We start from the raw sequence: 21567 nt of genomic DNA on the forward strand, positions 1-21567 counted from the left end.
TACAATGCAGCTTTACGCATAAACACAGACTCAGTTAAAGCTGGTTATGCTTAGTCTCTAAACTCAAAAGTGGTCGTAAACCGCCCCCTAGTGGAATGCTGAAGCATTGTCTGCAGTGAATCGGGAGAAAAGTTGTTCGTGCACATGAGGCTTTATTTAAAGCGATGTCACATGACACGCTAGCGCGACAGCATGGCCCACGACAAATTTACTCAGGTTTTACCACCTTTGTGTTGTGTAACACTGTATAAATCCCACTGCTTTACTTTTGAAACACCAGGTTGTTAATCTGAGAAAGGGACTGCTTTGCCTTATAAAGACATAAAAACGCAGTTTGTAGGTGAATGAGAGAATAAAACACTGAACGACTTGTGTGTTGGATGCAGGCATGTTGGTCACCCTGTAAGATCAGCATGGAATGCGTGATGGTCAGCGCTCTGTTCTCTCTGCAGGGTAGGTTATTGAGGAGAACACTGTTATCTCTAATGATAAGTGATTGTGTACCAGTTGATGCTTGTGACCACTTGGGTTACTCAGTTTGTCCTTTTGTGTGTGTGTGTGTGTGTGTATATATATATATACACACACACACATACATATACATATATATATGTGTGTGTGTGTGTGTGTGTGTGTGTGTGTTTTAGCTCTTTATTGTTTATTCCTCTTTCTTTTTTTTTAACTTTCTCTTGGTAACTGACAATAAGACTACAGTTAGGTATTAACCTTACATTAGCTACAGTAATGCATACATCAATGGAAATGCACCACAAAAGATGTGTCTGTCTGCCTCCTAAGCTGTCTGTGGGGAGGAAATGACCATTGTAGCATTACATAACCAATCAATGTTGCCTAAGTCGCCCTTAAACCTCTTTAGATCTTAACAGGGAACTAACCCTGTCAGAGCTGTTTGCAGGAGGCCTCCTCTACCAGTTGAACCTGCACAGCATGCTGGAGTGGTTTAGAGAATAAAGGTGGATTTCTTCAGTGCTGTAGCACTAGCTTCTCTTATTTAAACTCTCATTATAAGTGCAATTGCTTGTTTTTTATTTGTTATTAAGGCCATTATTGGGCTGGCATGTCAGGTTGGTAACTGATCATACATCGCAACAATGTGTAAGATTATCAAACGCAGGATTGTGTGAAGTGTATTCCTAGAACAAAACACAAAAGAAGTGGCGAGTCAGCATGTAGTGTATAGGCTCCTAAACTGTGGAACACCTTCCCACAAGACATATGACAAGCAGTTAGCGAGTTTAAAAAGCAGCCTAAAGCTGTTGTGCTTTCTAGTTTTACTGTATTTTATTTATTTAATCATTTTCTTTTGTCATCTACATTATTAAGTGAATTTTTTTTATTTGTGTTTTTGGAATTTTCATTTAACTCAATGTTTTTATTTTCTCCTTCCTCTCCTTATGTTTCATGTAACGCACCTTTCAACATATGAAAGGCACTATATAAACAAAAGTTTATTATTATAGTTTATTGACGTATCATGGTTTGAGAGTGGTACTTTCTTCATGTTCGAATGCAGCAGTTTTTGTTGCTTTAACACTTTTGTCCTTTCAGAAGTCACATGCTTAAAACAGTTACCACGTGATACACACTTAAAAAAGATGGATCTTCAAGGGTGCTTTAGTAATGTTTCTGTATAGAACCATGAACACTCAAGGAGCCCTTTGCATGATTAAAGGGTTCTTTGCATCTTCAAAGGGTTTTTTTCAGATTGATGAATTCAGATTTCAGATCGAGTTTTGATGGTTCTGTATAGGCCCATTGTCTTTATTAAAGAACTCTTGAAGAACCATCTTTTTAAGAATGTTCTAAACAGAGGCTTACTGAAGAAAAAAAAACTTATTCTTTGGAAAATAGTCTGACCCCCACACAGCACTAAACACAACAAAGCAAACTTTTTCCTCAAACACCAAATCAAGAGAGTAAATTCCTTCAATCAATCCACTAAACATCGACCAAAAAAAGCCCACAAAACACAGGTTTTAGTTTCACAGATTTCAGCCTGTATGTCTTACTGCGGTATGTCTCCTGTTCTCTGCTGGTTCTGTGAACCGATTTAGAACATGTCAAAGTGTAAGAATATTACAATGAAACATGGTCTTTAACGGGGGTACACTTCAATGCAACGTACTGTATAAGCCTTGCAAACAAAATACAAAAACCAGACAGAAATTTATTTCACCCAAAATATTAAAAAACAAATATCTTATCTTCCTCTTGTTTTATTTTGACTTGATTTTATTAACCTTATGTTTTAATTTCTGTTTTATTGTTTTTTTATTATATTTTATGTATTTTTATTATTATTAACGTTTTACTTTTTATACCTGATCTCAGTCTTCATTTATGAAATTTACTTTTATCATTTGATATGTTCTTATGCATTATCAAGCCCTTACTCTGTATTAATTCAGCAACATTGTAAATGAGGGGCACCCTCAATGTTCTCTGAAACTAAATAAAGGTTGATTGGTTGATTGGTTTATTTTGATTGATTGATTGATTGATGTGTTAACAGCTTTGAAAAAACAGCTTCTGAATAAACAATAGTGTTTAAGCAACCGAGAAAAACTGTAATAGCATGCACTGAGTGAAGGACTGCGTTTGAGGCAAAGAGTGTTAATGGCAGTCCAACACATATGAAGAGAGAGAGAGAGAATATGGCATGGAATGACAGGGACCTTGTCTGAAAGATCACAAATTTGAACATGCTATCAGTAAATTTAGAAGTGGAGTGGCCCATGACAGTCAAGAGTTCTACTGAATCATTTAAGAGCTAGTCTAAAATTGGCCCAACTTTTCGTGTCGGTTCAACACGAAGATCAGAGCCTGAGCGAATGCTATTAAAAATAGAGGACACAGTGTGTGGCAAATTTATGAATATTTTAAATGGCTAAACACTGCTGTAATAGATGTACACTTTCTAAACAAGGCTAAGTTGGTGGTTTGTTTTGTTTCTGTAGGTAATTTCTCTAGTTGATAAGACTGGAAGACTTGACCCTTTTTTCATTAGGCTTCAACTGAACAATGCTCAGAAAATCCACATAACAAGAATGAGAGAGTCAGGAGAGTTTGTGTGTGTGTTGGAGAGAGAGAGAGAGCTAGAGAATGTTTATGTGTGTGAGTGAGAGAGATTGAGGAGGAGAGTCTACAGAGAGAGACAGCAGGATAGAAAAAGGGTTTAAATGTGTGTGTTTTAGTTTGAGTTTGTGTGAAAGACTTAGAGTGAGATAGAAGGAGAGTTTTGTGTGAAAGAGAGTGAGAGTGTGAGAGGGAGAGAGATCAGCAGGCAAAAGTGAGGGTTTAAGAGTGCATAAATGACTGGTCCACAGCTTACTGCGCTTGTGGATAAGCACCAGCGGCAGAGTGGTGAGACCGAAGCAACAAGCAGCTTAGCAGGGGGGTGGGGGTGGGGGGGTGTGGGGGGGTGTCAGGCACGGAACTGGCCACGGTCAGCTGTGTACAGAGAATGGACCCAGCACAACTCTGTCAGTCTCTGCTTGGGAAAAGAAGCAAGTGCAAAGTCTCCCTTCAGTTTTAGCTGAGCAAGAACAGAAGGGGAGTAACTAAAGGGAAGTAAGAGGCAGTGGCCCATCAAGGGGCAAAGGCAACCCAAAATCTGGACATGAGAAAGTGTCTGCTCCTGACTTTTTCCTATTTCTGACCCACAGTGCTCTGCTATGTTAGAGGGGGCCTGGAAGACAGGGCTTTTATGGCCTCTTCTCTGCACCACCACATGGACTCTGGCTTGGGCACTGGTGCCAACAGGGGATTCTTCAGTCAGTCCCACCCTTCAGAGGACCACGGCCTTTCCTGCTGATGAAGATGAGGAGAACAGCACACTGTCCCCTGCCAGTAACTACACAGGTTAGCTTTCATGTAGAGTGGTCACATACTGCATTATGTGTTTTACAAGAATCACCAATGGCAGATATTTGTATCTTAGCTTCACTATTCAGTTGGTTGCCCTTGAAAGTCTTGGTTCTTGTCACTGTTTGTTCCTCATGCTCTTAGAGAATTTTTTCTGACACTTTTCTGACTCATTAAGTAAAAAGGGTAGCTACTTTGAATAACTCATTTACCACAAGCTACTAGGAAATTCAGCTAAACTTGCATAACTATTTTTACAAAGCTAATCTCTGACTAACAACTTCCACATACACATGCAGTGTCTCTTCTCAGACAAACACACATACGCTCTTGAAAAATGGTCACACAGTTGTCCCTCAAATTCACATGCAGGTACACAACCACAATAATAACATCATAATCTCCTTAAAGGCTTAAACAACTAGAGCAATAATAGTGCAAATCTCTGGTAATAAAATACTTCTTGGCAGATCGGTGCTGCTGCTATGCTGATATAACACAACAGAGGCGCCTCTGAAATTGGAACATTGCAGTAGTCCAGTAGATTTCTCATGTGTTCTTTACAAATTGGTTATTGATGGAGGCACAGTCACAAGTCAATGTATGTAGCTGATTTGTGAGACAACACTGCAAAAATGATAGTTTGGCAAGTAAAATCATCCTCAATCTAGTTAATACATCTATATTTTCTCATTTTAAGTTGTAAGAATATTATAAGATCATTTAATTTCTAGATATTTATTAGTTGTTTAGGTAGTTTTGTTAAAATCTATGTGAAATTATCTCACTATATTGACAAATAGTTTTGCTTGTTTTAAGATGCTTGTCCCAAACAAAATTATCTGCCAATGTAGTAAGATTATTTGAACCATTACAATTAAATTCCTTTGTAAAATGCATTACAAATTGAAAAATAAAATTAAAAGCTGAAACTGTTTGCAACAAAATAAATTCAAACATATGATGAGAATCACAACATGTTAATTTACTCTTGTTTGAATTAAAAGCTAATCCATATACAGGAAGTGGGTTCTCGAAACATCCAATTTGCCAAACAGCCATTCAGGTGTTATTTTGTTAATTTTGCATGATGTTATGAATCGCTACAACATATCCTCACATTGCACAAGTGGTAAAACACACCATTAATCCTTATTAAAGATTGAGCAAATGTGCAACCATGATGCTGTTTGCTTTTAATGTGTCTGTAAAAGTGGCAGGGTGTTTTAGAATTCTGGCCCTGTGTATGTGCATTAAAGTGGGTATACACAAAGTTTATTCAATAAGAAAAAGAAGTGTTTAATTGTTATACTGTTGTCGTTTTATGTTTTTATATAAGTGATTTAGTGATCCTTCTACTTTATTTAGGCTATTCATTCATTTCTTTCTGTGCCTGCTATGGCCTGCTCCTGCCTCCAGTGCTCTGGTTTCCTGCCCGATCCTGAGTGCAACACTGAAAATTAGTCCCGCACCTTAAGATATTGTGGCAGGTCCCATGGAAATCTGCAAGACAGCAGACCTCTACTACTGGGTAGTATTAGAAAATGTCAGTATACTACAACAAAACTCTTTGGTTTAGAAACTACTACTATAGTGCTGTATAATAGCTCTATATAATCTGTAATAAATTTATCTTTGTATAATATTCCTATTTGTATTGTTTAATATTAATCTGTAATAATAGTGTAGTACAATACAGTAAACTATTGTGATTTTCCTAATTTATTGTAATGCTGGTATTGAAAATCTGCAGAACTTCATTTTTTAGTGGGGTTATGATGCCTGCTCTTAACTATCTCAAGGACAGGAATTACGTAGAAAGTTATGTCTTCCAGTGGTGGAACAATGTGAGTTTTCTTGCCATATGCTAGTGTCCAGTCTGCCAGCTACCTTTGGCAGTGTGTCAGTTCTGTTACGATGTTGCCAGCTTTGGCAATTAAGTGTAGTCTTATCGCTGCTGTGGCACTCAACAGACACACTTGCCTTTGAGAGTACAATAAGCTTTGAGAGCTTGTAAATGTGGTCCTCCAAAAAGTGCACTTGGAGGTTTCAACACATAAGACTTTATACTGTATACATGTCTCAGCTCTTCACACACACACACAAACTTACATGATTTGCACATCATTGCGTTGCTTAAACAAATTACTTAATGGTCACAGAGTAGAAAACAGGACACAGCTTCTAGGAGTAACTTGGTATACTTTGGTTTAGAACTTTTGCGTTATGTTGAATGTTTTTTAAAACAACAATGTATTGAAATATTTAGGGAAACAAAAATGTTTTTTTAGGGCATCAGTCCATAACCCCTTTTTAGAACCTTCATGTTATAGTGGACATGCATTTTAATGCTGTTTGGAGTGCGAAAGAGTAGGAGAGAGTGAGTTTAATTTTCAGGTTGGTCTGTATGATGAGGGACAGCAGAACACTGGACCTGTCATGTAACTGTGGGGACTTTGTGGATTTATAATGTGCCACCCTAATCTTTATTTAATCACATTCTATTCTGAGAGAACCTCTCTGGCAGCTTCTCAAAAGGCAGAGAGAGAGAGGAATGGTGTGAGAGAGCAAAAAGGAAAAGAGAAAGGGAAGGATCAGCGAGGAGAAAAGAGAATGTGGTGGCATCAAGTTTCTTTAAGGCTTTGGCATGTGTTGGTATTGCCATGCCAGTTAGCTCCTTAAAATCCCAGGTTTATTGCTTACTAAAATGTATTATTCAGTAAATACAGGGACTTTAATGAAAACTGGCTGAGCTATTCTTAGGTTATAGAAGATTTATTGATGTAATAAAATCTTTAGGCCCACTGGGGGTCCTGGCCATTTAAGGGGCTAAATTTGGCATAGAGAGAATGGCATCCAGGTTTATGACATCACAAGCTGCTCTGTGCTGTGTGACTTCTCATTAGTACACGGCACGGTCAAGAAAAATACTCTCCTGTGTCACCCACCTGAGCTTTATTTTGCATTTGGTGTGAACTTGATGTTGCACTATGTTGGCCACGCAAAGTATTGTTTGGGAGGTGCTGTGAGGAGAACAGTGAAAGTGAGTAGAGAGGATGCTGTGTGGAAAAAGAGACCATTAATGGTGAAAAGAGAAGAAGCAGCATGAGCTGGCTTAAAAGAAAGAGGACAAATATATTTGATTAGATTGCAGAAATTAATGTGCACATGCCACATTCAGTTTCATCAAAAGAGCATAATTTTTGTGCAATGTTTTATTTTTGAATGTACAGTACTGTGCACTAGTTAATGACCACCCTTTATTTATTTAATTTCCAGTTAAAAGAGTCATTCAAGTTATTCATTTTTCAGGAGATGTTTCTGGGGAGATTTCATAAAACATAGTTGTGTAAGGAAGGGTAAAGCCAGTTTTTTTTTCCTGACACTGAAAAATTAAAACTAGTACTAAATGGCTGTTTTGACTGGAAATGAAATAAATGACAAAGTTATCTGTTGCAAATGAATTCATTTTTTTTCCATTGCAATCCTTTAAACTCACATTATTCACTGAACAAGAAAGTACTAGAAAATAAAGTTGAAATAAAATGAATGTCTAAGCCTGGGGCATTGTAAAATGTCCTACATCCTTAACATGAAAGTTTCCTATGGTTCTTGGCCCGGACACAGGGATCTAGGAAAAACCTTTAATTAATATGGACCCTTTACATTGTGTGAGGCTCTATGTTCTTCTTTAATCCCTTAAATAAGTGTTGGATTGTGGTTCATTGTGTTACTCCTTCTGTCTGATTCTGTTCATCAGAATAATCATTCTGTCAGGTTATCTTCAAATGTTCTGTACTTCTCTTATGGGTCTCTGTCATATGTACATAACCATAAGACTTAGAGTCAGATTAGGGTGAGACAGAACCAAACGAGTGATCTGTGAATATCTCTCTACAAAGACGTCTTGAAATAAACCTAATGTTCTCCTTAAAAGTGCATGACTTAAAAGTGTATTTTATTCGTAATAACTTCTACAACAAATACACAAGTCAATATAAGGCTTATTAGTTCAGTAACTACATAGACTACACTGAATAACTAGCTGAGTTTTCCTAGGTTGTAGAATTGTACAGTAAAATGTGTACATGGTTTACAGATGCAGTTACAAGTGTGTTTGTGTATAAATTGTATGTATAAAAATGTTAGTAATCTGTAACTATCTTTGTGTGTGTGTGTGTGTGTGTGTGTGTGTGTGTGTGTGTGTGTGAGTGCGTGTGTGTGTGTGTGTGTGTGCGTGTGTGTGTGTGTGTGGTGTTTCAGATGTGCTGTGTGTGTCGCTGTTACCCCCGCAGCGAGGTTCATTTTCAGTAGAGAAGGGTACAGGAGTGTCTGTGGGCACAGTGCTGGCCTTCTGGTGCAGTGAGGGCTTCCAGCTGGTGGGCAGTCAGAGGATTTCCTGCGTGCTGCAGGGCGGCACTGCTCATTGGAGCAACCTCCTCCCCATGTGTGAGGGTGAGTGCTACTGTGTGTGAGACTGAGTGCAATTGACTTGCACTTGCAGTTACTTTAGGATGACTTGTGTTTTAAAATAATTAAGCAATTACAAAATGAAGGCAACTGCAACAAGACAATTTCAACTTATCACAAGGCAGAATGCTGGAAGAATGCTGGTTTCCTGATATAGCTGACATATATTTGTTTGTGGTTTTGTGCATACTATGTGTACGTCTATTTGAGAATGTCATGAAATATTTTGGTTAATCAGATATTGAAATAAGACGTGTAGTTTGGATTAAAGTATATAAAAATAAATACCATTGTTTAGAGAGGCTAGGGACAGCCGATATTGTGTCTCACACAGTCACTGGTCTCATGCTCTCTAGTAGTATATGGCAGAATCATTTTTCAAATTCAAATGCAAATTTGAAAATTCTGATCTGTACTTATATGAGTGTGCATTATTTAAGACATAATTCAAATGCAAATGTGTGAGCACCTGAGTAGGCCACACTTGTTACCTTTTGGACACTATTAATATTAACTACACTTTCCTTTTATTCGCAGGAAAAGTGAGAATCACCATTGTGACAGAAAACAGTGTTTCTTGTTATGATTTGTAAGGGCAGAGCTGGACAACATAAGTTTAGTCTAGAGTTATTATTGCCATTTTTCTGTATTTAATTTACATTGCATAATTGTTTAAATGTAAGGTACACACATAACAATTATATTACACAGTTAGTTACACAATTAAATACAATTACATTCAGTTCATTTTCTGAATCAACAAGTTGAAGGCCTGCGTTTCTGAATGTTTCAAATTGTTTCAATGTCAAAAACAGCAGAAATATAAACAATAATTAACATCACAGCTTATAAACGAATGTGATTCAGTTTGGTTCTATTCATGTTCTGAATTCTCTGTGCCATGTAGCCATCCCCAAACCAGAGGACCGCGGCTTACGAGTGGCTGTGCTGGCATCAGTGGTGAGTGGCATCATCATCCTCGCCATGTCCGTGTCCTTCGTCATCTGCTGCCTACAAGAACGAATGAGCAAGGACAGAGGAGAGCGGAGGGAAGGCAGAATCTCGCACACACACACACACACACACACACACACACACACACACACACACACACACCCTTCCCCCCTCAGCCTATCCATTCCATCTCTGTTTGCATGTTTACACGGAGCATGAAGACTAGCCCAAGCATTTAGTAGAGAGCGGGAGTGGTCAATAAAACCCTCCGACACCCTGCCCATTTCAGCATGCCTTGTTTACTTGGCTTGCCATTTCCCCTTGGGAAATTTCTACATACCATCTCATGGAAAGTTCTGGGGTAGTTACTCAAAAAAGTAATCCATTACAAATTACTAATTGTTTCTCAAATTTAAAAAAAAATTGTTAAAGCTTAATTTAACCAGAAGGTCCCTTGAGATTAAAATCTTTTTCAAGGGAGACGTGGCCGACAGAGCACACAGTTTTCAGGTACAGGAATTATAAAATTGAGTATAACAAAACAGTTATGGGACAATTAAAAAAACATTCACAACAGACAAAAAACAGATACATAATACAAAACATAAAATCCAGCTTAGGAATAGCAATTGTAGTTATGCAGTTCAGTTATTCAGCTTTTTAATCAAAGTTTTAAACTCAGTCAGGAGAAAAAATCATTACGCTGTAGTATGTTCTGAAGATTATTGCATGACCAAGGTATAAAATAAGAGAAAGCTGTATAGCCCAATTCTGAACTAACCCTAGGTACCTTGTAGAGCAGCCTTCAAGAGGAGTGAAAATCATAGCATCTGCTGATACATATTAGAAAATTAAACAGATAAGAGGGGGCAATCAAGGCTTTGTAAATAAAGATATACCAGTGTTGCTGTCTCCTTAGGCTTAACAAAGGCCAAGACACCATATCATATCATCATCAAGTTCACAATGATATGTAAGGGACAGTGAGTTGGATACAGATAACTGTGCTACACAGACTCTCAGCTGTGGAGTTCAGAGAAGGCAGCATGCATGTAAATAATATCCTCTTAGTCTAAAACAGGGGTTCTGAAGCTTTTCCACCCCAAGGTCCACCTGTGCATAACTATAAAGCATAGCGGCCCACAGTAAAACGAAAACCAACTTGTGGGCCATGAAGCACCCTCAAGTGGTCTGTAGGTCACAGTGGGTAGGTTGAGACGTATTACTGAAAACATTGCAGTCACAGGCTAATTTAAACATCATCAGTTTGAGACAACACAGCCATAGGCGTGCAGTGCAGGTTTCTCAGCATGCTTTCTCCTGCCTTGGTCGGTGTAGACCTATCAGACGTTTTTCTTTAGTTCACTCCGCTTGGCGTGTGTCAACACCCCACCCGTGTTCGGTTCTGCATCAAACAGCTGAACTGGTCTGGCAAAACCCGTAGGTCTTGGTCTTCAGATGGAACCCTGGTCTGTTCACTGTTGGTGGGATGAATTTTATGGTGAAATGAGGGAATTCATTAGTAGAGCTGGCTTTCCTCTTTTTCTTCAGCACTGTACATGGGCAGCATAATCTGCCTGTTTTAGCGTCTGACTCTTTACACATTATTGCTCTAATATCATTCCTGCAACTTGTGCTACAGCGGATAGAAACAACACACAAGCCTTAAAAGAGTAGCAAAGATCTGCATTTGATTTTTGGATAAGCATCAGTGACCTGAGTATTTAAACTAATGACACAGAAGTAGATATCAAGTAAGGTTTATTATTATTGTTTATTGTGGCAAATTTTTACCCAAAAGTACAGTGAGTGATGTGTGATTTATTTCAAATGAAGTGATAAAACCTTCAAAACTAAACAGACTCCAGGACAAACAGTGGCTCCTATAGTTGGTTCCAGATTACTTTTTTGGATCAAGATCTTTCAAAATTTTATAGACAAATGTGAGATTACACAACATTGGAAAAATAACTTGGAGACTGCATAAATTTTAAAAACAAAACCAACTGGTATAAAATGCTCATTTAAAGGCCTCCTAATATCACCTTTACTATAATTAAGAATATAATTGAAAATACTGTAATTTCAATTGAGTTGAGTAAAATGCAATCAGGGAGGCCTAAAGTAAAATTAGAGCATGACAATGATGTTAGATGTTTCCAGACATTAATGTGATTAAGATTTTAAGTGATATTCTGATTTAGATTTCCTATATTGAATTGTGCATGCATTTCACAATGTTCTAAAAAGTCCAGTGAGCATTGGAGTCAGTGTTTTTTGGCCCAGTCCTTGATCGGTTAGTAAGTTTGTGAGAATGAGATCTAGTAGTGTAAATTTACTTTGATCCTCAGGATTGTGTTTAGTTGGAGCATTAATAAATTGTGTGAGATTTAAGGTATTACACAATTTCTTAATGCAGTTAGAAGCTGGGGGGAGCCAATCCCAGTTTAATTCACCCATAAGAATGAATTTGCGCTCATCAAGGCTATGTAAGACATCCGAAAGTGAAGAGATGGCTTCTTTTGTGGCTGACAGTGTTCTGTAACAGCCATTCACCTTGGAGTTACAAAGTTTGGAATTAAACTCCACCACCTTTACTGGATTGTATCAATATACATTGTGACCCTCAATTTCAATCAGTTTCTCAGGTATTCTCAGGTTTTTAAGCCATGTTTCTGATATTGATATAATTATAATATCCATATTTGTCTGGGTCCAGTGAGCAAGCCTATGGTGACAGTAGCAAGGAAAAACTCCCCAAAATCAAGAGGAAGAAACCTTGAGAGGAACCATTAGACAGACTGATTACAATATACAGTGTTAACAGAGAGCAGAGACTCTGGAAGGTCTAGCTATTACAGCCTAACCAAATGGGAGAGCCAGAAGGACATGAGGGCTCCATGAGATATCAGCGCCCCTCTGCTCCACTTTCAACATAAATGAGTGAACGTGTGAGAGCAGCGGGATGACAGCACCAACATTCCCAGTTTACCATAATACTCCATGACCATGAACCCCCAGATCTGCACCTTTTTTTTTATTGAGGAATAAAAGCAAAACAGACATATCCAGTAGTTCCACACATTCAAAAACTTCCTCAATTAATATTTTTTGATTATTTTCCACAAAAAGATGTAGATCTGCACCTTTTGTATAAGAGGAAAAACTAATTACCAAAGGCTTGACTAAAGAAGTAGGTTTTTAGTCTAGACTTAAAGACTGTGTCTAAGTCACGAACATTGACTGGAAGATTATTTGGAAGCTGGGGGGGCTTTGTATGAAAAGGCTCAACCCCCTGATACAATTTTAATAATTCTAAGTACTAATTGTAAACCAGCACCTTGTGATTTAAGTAGGCGTGATAGTTCAAAACAAAAGATGTTCACTAAGGCGAGGCTGTTTATAGCTTTATATGTTAATAAAAGAATTTTAAACTCAGTTTGGAATTTAATGGCAAGCAGTGTAGGTTAGACAAAACTAGGCTGATAGTTCTTGTAAGGACTTGTAAAGGCTGCAGCATTCTGGACTAAGCTTGTTAAGGCTTTTGCTGGAACATCCAGACAGCAGGGCATTAATTGCAAAGATGGAGGAAAGCTATTCTACTAATATTGGATATATGTGCATCAAAGGAAAGATTGGGTTATATCATGACACTAAGGTTTTTTACAGAAGTACCTGATGCAACTGAGAAATTATTAAGTGTTAAATTAGACAGTTTGTTTCTAGCAGTTTTTGGACCAAGAAGAAGAACCTATGTTTTGCCTTTTATGTTTTTTACACAGTCTTCAAGCTTATTAAGTTGAAGTTTATCATCTAGTTTGAGTGATATAGATAACTATGTCTTATTGGTGTAGCAGTGGAAATTGATGCCATGTTTTCTGATAATGGCACCCTGTAGTGTTTCTGATAATGGCACACTGTAGATAATGGCCTATACACTATATTTCCAAAAGTCGTCATTCACCCATCCAAATCATTCAATTCACGTGTTCCAATCACTTCCATGGCCACAGATGTATAAAACCAAGCCCCTAGGCCTGCAGACTGCTTCTACAAACATTACTGAAAGAATGGGTCACTCTCAGGAGCTCAGTGAATTCCAGCATGGTACCATGATCGGATGCCACCTGTGCAAGTCCAGTCGTGAAATTTCCTCACTTCTGAATATTCCACAGTCAACTGTCAGTGGTATTATAAGAAAGTGAAAGCAATTGGGAACAACAGCAACTCAGCTACAAAGTGGTAGGTCACGTAAAATGACAGGGCGAGGTCAGTGGATGCGAGATTGCAGTCAATCACTGCAGACCTCCAAACTACATGTGGCCTTCAGATTAGCTCAAGAACAGCGTAGAGAGCTTCATGGAATGGATTTTCAAGGCTGAGCAGCTGCATCCAAGCCTTACATCACAAAGCGCAATGCAAAGCGTTGAATGCAGTGGTGTAAAGCGCCGCCACTGGACTCTAGAGCAGTGGAGACGTGTTCTCTGGAGTGACTAATCACACTTCTCCGTCTGGCAATCTGATGGACGAGTCTGGGTTTTGTGGTTGCCAGGGGAACGGTACATGTCTGACTGCATTGTGCCAAGAGTAAATGTTGGTGGAGGGGGGATTATGGTGTGGTGTTGTTTTTCAGGAGTTGGGCTCAGCTTCTTAGTTCTAGTGAAAGGAACTCAATGAGATTTTGAATCAAGAGATTTTGGACAATTTCATGCTCCCAACTTTGTGGGAACAGTTTGGGGACGGCCCCTTCCTGTTCCAACATGACTGCGCACTAGTGCAAAAAGCAAGGACCGTAAAGACATGGATGAGCGAGTTTGGTGGAAGAACTTCACTGGCCTGCACAGAGTCCTGACCTTAGCCCAATAGAACACCTTTGGGATGAATTAGAGAGGAGACTGTGTGCCAGGCCTTCTCATCCAACATCAATGTCTGACCTGACAAATGCGCTTCTGGAAGAATGGTCAAAAATCAAATCAAATCAAATCAAATTTATTTGTATAGCGCTTTTTACAACGGATGTTGTTGCAAAGCAGCTTCACAGAATTCCAGAAAAGACAGAGTTTTAACAAGAAGAGTAAAAAAAATCTCAATCAGACTAGTCTGTTCTGATCAAGGTGCATACATGGATTTATTCTATTCTATTGAGCTATTAGTTGGATTATTAAATAATTATTAGGCTGCATGTAAACGTGGCTAGTATAAGCATCAACAAATCAGTCCTGGTTGGCTTCCAAATCGCGGATTACTGAGAAGCACACAGAGCACCAATGCAGGATTCAACGTGTTGGCTGCATGAGCCTGGACAGGGACGTTAAGCCCAGTAGAGTGTCTAGAGAAGTTGCTTGCCAAATCATGTGAGGGCACTGATAAATCAGCAACAAACCGACAGGCAGGCCAGATAACTGAATCAGGCTGCCAGCCTGCTCACACAAGTAGGCAGTGAAAGTTATTACAACTGTAGCCTTCTGTGCTGTTTGTCCCACCCTGCCAACGTATAGACACAGACTTGTAGATAATGGTATATTAGATTTATTTTTTTCCTGCAATGAGTATGGCAACCACAAAATGTAGTTCATTTGTAATTTGATCACCTTTTCTGTTTAAATGAAAGAAGCTAAAATTAGCACAGCATTTGACGCTCTTATCCAGAGCAACTTACAATTTGATTGTTTTTACACAGGTAGGCGAAGGCAGTGTTAGGAGTCTTGCCTGAGGACTCTTATTGGTATAGTGCAGGGTGTTCACCCAGGTGGGGGATTAAACCCCAATTTACAGTTTAGAAGGTAGAGGTGTTACCCGCTACACTAGACCAACCTCTACACACAGCCCCGTGTAGCTCAAAGATTTGACTGAAACTGCTCATTCTGCCAGTCCCAACTTTGATATGTTGGTCTCTAAGAGGTGTTATTTAAGGCTAACATTGGGGTATTACTGCACTTGACAGCGTTATCTGAATTTTTCTTTACAGTCAGGAACAAGAGGATACAGCCCTGCTGGTGACATCCTATATAAATAAAAATAATGCGTGGCCATGACTTATTAAGGCGTCGTAACGAAATTATTAAGTCATGGCCACGACAGTAAAATGTGGGAACGAGATCCTTGATCCTTGAAATGGCCATGACTTTGATGGCAATGACATGAGATTTGGGGGCAGTCATGGGCTGGAGGTTAGGGAACTGGCCCTGTAACCGGAAGATTGCTGGTTCAATCCCCAGTGCCGATGGTCCATGACTGAGGTGTCCTTGAGCAATACACCTAACCCCCAGTTGCTCCCCGGGCCCCGTGGATAGGGCTGCCCACCGCTCCGGGCAAGTGTGCTCACTGCCCCCTACTGTGTGTGTATTCACTAGTGTGTATGTGGTGTTTCACTTCATGGATGGGTTAAATGCAGAGGTGGTATTTCCCCGTTTGTGGGATTAAAAAGTATCACTTAACTTAATCATCTCATTCCCACGCTTTACTAAGTCGTGGCCATGTATTAGGATCTCGTTCCCACACGTTAACAAGGCGTGGCCACGCATTCTTTTTCATTTATACAGGATGTCACCAGCAGGGCTCCGTAGGACATGCATACGGCAATGCAAGCTTTGGCGAGAGTTTTCTGTGATTCCATATTAAATCCGTGGCTGCATTTCACTGACCAACCAGTGGGAGGCGCCAAACCCATTTAGCAGGAATTTCACTGAATAAATATAAAAGCACCATTTTACATCGTGACACGTTTTAGAATTGAGTCTAGTTTAGACCAAATGCAAGTTATAGTCACGTGGTTTCTGCAGCCCAACAGCAGCAGTATTGTTTCCGTTTTATGTTGTTGTAAAGATCAAAGATCATCACTTTTCATGGCTAAAGTGTTAGTTTAAAACACAGATAAACACAAGTGAAATATAGAGCTCACATGCAGGCACTTAAAGGACTGGGCTAAGGGCCGTGTTGGACTGGCAATTTGTATTGAATTTACTCTATTAAGTAAAAAAAAACTAATACTTTATTTTAAAAATATCACACTAGTAGATGGATAGAGATGCTGTCTCTGTCTCTGCCATGAATAAAACAGACAGTAATTGATTAACATTATGAACAGCTAATGACGTTTGAAAACGTAGTAACATGTCAGTAGAAATGGTCTACAAAGCTGCCTGCAAATATTTTATGTGAAGCTTACAGAGTTGTTTCTGAATAAAAATTGCTGGTTAGGTTTAGGTGAGGTTGGGGCCCTTGCTTTTTCAGCATGGGGATCTTTATCCATCAGTTTTATATTAGCAGGAGTATATGCTTTGACAGATTGCTCATCGATTTTATGGCACATCCTGTCCTCGTCCTATGCTGCTCACATTCATAATCACAGTCGTGATTATGCCATAGCACATAGCACACGTACAAATCACATTCAAGGAGAAGTACAGAAAATACATATAGAGGAAATATAGGTTTTAATAGCATTGTGTGTAATTAATGTTGCTGTGTTAATGTTACACATATAACCTATGTGTAATGGTAGTAACAATATACTTATGGCATTAGTAACTGTAATGTGATTACACGAAATATAATGCATTAAACTAATTTGTTACTAGAAAAAGTGATGACTTTACTGTGATGTATTTGTACCACTTTATCCCCAACACTGCCAAAGGCCAAACTGTTGCTATATTACATCAAGTGAAGTTTATTAGTTAAGTTCATGGAGCAACGGATCGAGTCAGCACAAGAGTTGACAAGCTGTTTATAGGCCTTAGCAACAAGATATAATGTATTATATTCAGTTTGTGAGAAGTAAAATTTGCTCTTTTTATTTCATATATTTTGTATGTTGTAAATATTTACATATGAGCCCTGATTTTAGCCACATCAAATACCTTTCTAATGAACTGGAATGCCAACTGTGAGTCAGGCCTTATCACCTAGCATCGTTAAAATGAGGTCTTCAGCAACCACATATAGATATTATGTTCACATACTTTTGGCCATGTCGTGTATATGAACACACAATGAGTGGTGGTTTTGATGATTTTCAGTTAAAGAAACATTTGTGGTGATGATGATGATGATGATGATGATGATGATGATGATGATGATGATGATGAAGATGATTGTTTATTTATCAACTGCAGGAGGAGAGACAAGGATCAGTCCTGTGATAAGAGTGAGTGTTGGTTGGAAAGGGATGAGGGAGACTGGGACGAATTTCCTCCTCCAAAGATTTACCATCTGTCCCAGTGTCTGGAACCTCATCTCACTCTTGACAGCCCCCTGTACATGGGCAGCCTTGCAGGCTATAAGAACTATGGCTATCAGAGGTAGGAGTTTTAAAGAATTGTCTACATCAGATGTGTCTAGTTTTATATGAAATGTCATATGAAATGTGTGTGTGTGTGTGTGTGTGTGTGTGTGCGGTAGGAGTCAGGAGAGCCTGCTGAGTGCCCCGCTTCCTGGCCTATACCATATGGAGAGTCAGGTGTACCCCCACGTGGTTCTGCAAAAAGTGCCCACACCAACAGCTCCAACTGTGCCAAACACCACCACCGCCCCGGCGTATCTTCACCTTTCCACCCCACCATACAAAGACAGCCTCCCTGCTCAGCCTGTACTGCCTCCCTATCCCAAACCACCCTACAGCAGTCCTTCTGTCACAACACAGTGCCCCTGGCCATAACAACAAAAAATAGCAAAACAGATGTGACTACAAACTCACTTTAATTTTTACTGTATGGGTTTTCCATCAACCCACCAAGATCTTCCTCTCCTAGATAGTGTGTACTGTATGTCTCAGTACTCAGAGACTATTTTCTGACCCCAAATTACACTTCTTAGATGTACTGTTGCTCATGTAATGTAGACTTTATTACAATTTGTGTGAGCTGATGCTTTCAAATACATCCTTTAACCACTATGTCCTTGTAGCATGCTGAAGGTTTACAGACTGAACCACAAACAGCAGAAACTACTAACATGGGCATTTGACTGCTTCTTTAAACCTCAGTTTCAACTTCTACCATGTCTCTCAACTTTTTAGCATTTAGTAACTTTCCCTACAGCTTATTATGAACATTTTACATTCTCCTTATACATTTTTGTTTTTCTTCTTCTTTGTGGAGGAGACATGTGGAGAACACTGATGTGCTATACTCATAGTTGCGAAGATCTCATAAAACTTTGGCTATTAAAACCTCATTTTTGAAAACTAATATAGCATTGTTTTGATTGTACCTGGATTCTTCACAATGTGTAATCTCATATCCATGGGTTTTACCTTTTTTTCCAGATTGTCTGCTAAAGTCTCATTGTTAATATGAATCACTGTTGTATCTGTGCAAACTTCTCAGAGTGAATGTGCTGGCCTGGTCTCAGCTTTTAACTTTCAATAACAAATATTAAGCTGCTCTGCTCAAGGCTTACAGGTGTTATCCTATACAACAAGATGTACTGAAAATGAAATATGTACAATCATAACTGTAATTTTGAGAATATAAAATCCACCACTGAAGCTAGGGTCTCCTACGCCTTTGGAGTGCCCAGCATTTGAGCTGAGCTCTAGATGACTGCTATTCTGTAAACTATGTAAGTGTAAATTTTGTCTCAGATTCTAAGTTGTTATACTGTGTGTGGTTATCTAATAATATCTAATAATAATAATCATTCAAATGTTTTCTGAAAAGATCCATGTGTCATAATTTTCCCTCCACCCAGGTTACTGTTATATCTACAAGAAGGCACAACTCTTCCAGTTTACTATCCCTAATGTGCCAAAGTGCCTTTGTGCCTGCGCCAGAATGCTACTTAATTCACTTTCTGGTTGTACTTTGACTCATCACCACTTATCTAGACTCTTCTTTACAATAATGAAGATAACAACCTGGGGTTACGATGTCATTAATATAGTCATTTCATTTAGTATTACATGAGTTTTTATACGTAATAAGTAAATTTACTTTGAGTATTATTTTGCCTTGCAGTGCCCTGCATATACCTCTCCACCATGATTGGATTTTAAAAGAATATGCAGAAGGCTAAACTCTTATCTCAGAACCATTGTAAAACAGTGTCTCAAGCAACATACAGACAAAGACTAAAAAAACAATAAAGGTAAAAATCTTAAACATAATTAAAAGAAAGTACACACTACATAAAACAGAATAAAATCATAAAAGGGGATTGCAAAGTAGTCTGTGTTAAAATTAGCTCATTAAAGTGCAGTAAGACTAATGTGCAAATTTTAGAGCTCAGTCATAAGTACATGAAAAGAAAATTGTTTTTAAACAATTGCTATATTTGGGGCACATCTAAGATCTTCTGGTGGTTTGTTTGTTCATTCCATTCTGAATAATCTGCTGCTGTTTAATGGCCTTTTGGGAATTTCAGTTACAGTAATCTACCCTACTGTAGATGCATCTCATAAAACCAAAACTGCATTGGCCTTTTAGCAGACAGAACACAAATGATGCACAAATTTTTAGAATGGCCTCTGCTTTTATTATTTGTTGAGGGTGGGTCTAAAAATCTGAGATAATTTCTCACAAACTATATGCATATGAACGTGTGAACATCCCATTTTTAGTCCATAGGGTATAATATGATGTTGGCCCACCCTTTGCGCTATAACAGCTACTACTCCTCTGAGAAGGCTTTCCACAAGGTTTAGTAGTGTGTTTATGGGAATTTTTGACGTTTCTTCCAGAAGCACATTTGTGAGGTCAGACACTGATGTTGGACAAGAAGGCCTGGCTTGCAGTCTTCATCCCAAAGGTGTTCTGTTGGGTTGAGGTCAGGACTCTGCGCAGGCCAGTCAAGTTCTTCCACACCAAACTTGCCCACCCATATCTTTATGGACCATGCTTTGTGCACTGGTGGGCAGTCATGTTGGAATAGGAAGGGGCTGTCACAAAACTGTTCCCACAAAGTTGGGAGCATGAAATTGTCCAAAATGATTCTGCTTAGTTTTTCGGTGGTTATAGACCCAGGTCCGCATAGGACAGCATCTGGGTCCAGACACGGACCGCGGTCCACCTATTAGCGACCTCTGATATATACTGTTGTACACATTTTCATATATGCAATATGTGAGTCTGAGGTAGATAAATGAGATTCAGGGTACGTAGGGATAATATATATATATATATATATATATATATATATATATATATATATATATATATGCATATCATTATGACCACCTCCTTGTTTCTCCTCTTTGTTCCTCTTTGTAGTTCTACAGTTACAGACTGTAGTCCATCTGTTTCTCTACATACTTTGTTAGCCCCCTTTTACCCTGTTCTTCAGTGGTCAGGACCCCCATGGACAATCACAAAGCAGGTAGAGTAGATCAGACACAGCAGTGCTGCTGGAGTTCTCTCAGTAAGCCTCCTCGTTGTCATTGGAGATCAGGCCCACAGTCGTGGTGCTGCCATCTGCAAATTTAATGATGTCATTGGAGCTGTGTCTGGCTGAGCTAGTTGTGGGGGTGAATACAAGAGAGGGCTGAGCACACAGCCCTGATGAGCTCCGGTGTTAATGGTCAGTGAGGAGGAGGTCATGTCATCCATTCTTACCTCCTGACATTGGCCTGTCAAGAAGTTCAGTATCCAGCTGCGCAGGGAACTGTTCAGATCCAGATCCCGAAGCTTGATGTCGAACCTTAAGGGCACAATGTTGTTGAATGCTGAGCTATGGTCCACAAACAGCATTCTCACATACGTGTTCTTTTTTCCAGATGGAAGAGGGCAGTGTGTAGAGTCAGGGCTATTGCATCATCAGTGGATCTGTTCTGTCTGCAGGCAAACTGCAGTGGGTCCGAAGTGGCAGGTAGTGAGCAATAGATGAAGTCTCTGACCAACTTCTCAAAGCATTTGCTTATGATGGGGGTCAGAGCAACAAAGACATTAGACAAAGATAACCCAAGTAAACAAAAAGTGCTGTTTTAATGATGATTTCATTCAGGACAAATGCTGTTCAGCCCTACCTGGCCCTATGTGAAAAAAAGTAATTGCTCCTTTAGCTACTAAATTAACCAATTAACCAAATTAACCAATTAACCAATTAACAGAAGATCCCAGATGAACATCTGAAGAACTGCAGGCCTCACTTGCAGTTGAAGCACACAAGCAGGTCCACCTATGAAAGGCTCAAAAGAAACAACATAAAGTTTTGGAGTGGTTGAGTCAAAGCCTGACTTGAATCCCATTGAGATGTTGTGTGAGATCTTAAACGGCTTCATGCTTGAAAACCCTCCGATGAAGATTAAAACAGTAGGCCAAA

At 39.1% G+C, this 21567-nt stretch overlaps 1 protein-coding gene across 1 annotated transcript; it reads left to right on the plus strand.

The window, feature by feature from the left end:
- Positions 1-435: 435 nt before the first annotated feature.
- On the plus strand, positions 436-18500 carry zgc:162331 (uncharacterized protein LOC793007 homolog). Its single transcript, XM_017710686.2, has 6 exons — positions 436-453; positions 3687-3882; positions 8149-8340; positions 9263-9404; positions 17427-17612; positions 17713-18500. Exons 2-6 carry the CDS (start codon positions 3696-3698, stop codon positions 17966-17968), a joined length of 963 nt encoding a protein of 320 aa, XP_017566175.1. The 5' UTR covers positions 436-453; positions 3687-3695; the 3' UTR covers positions 17969-18500.
- The last annotated feature ends 3067 nt before the right edge of the window (positions 18501-21567 follow it).

This window comes from Pygocentrus nattereri, chromosome 1, assembly GCF_015220715.1.
Source record: "Pygocentrus nattereri isolate fPygNat1 chromosome 1, fPygNat1.pri, whole genome shotgun sequence".
In the NCBI taxonomy this organism is placed as follows: Eukaryota; Metazoa; Chordata; class Actinopteri; order Characiformes; family Serrasalmidae; genus Pygocentrus; species Pygocentrus nattereri.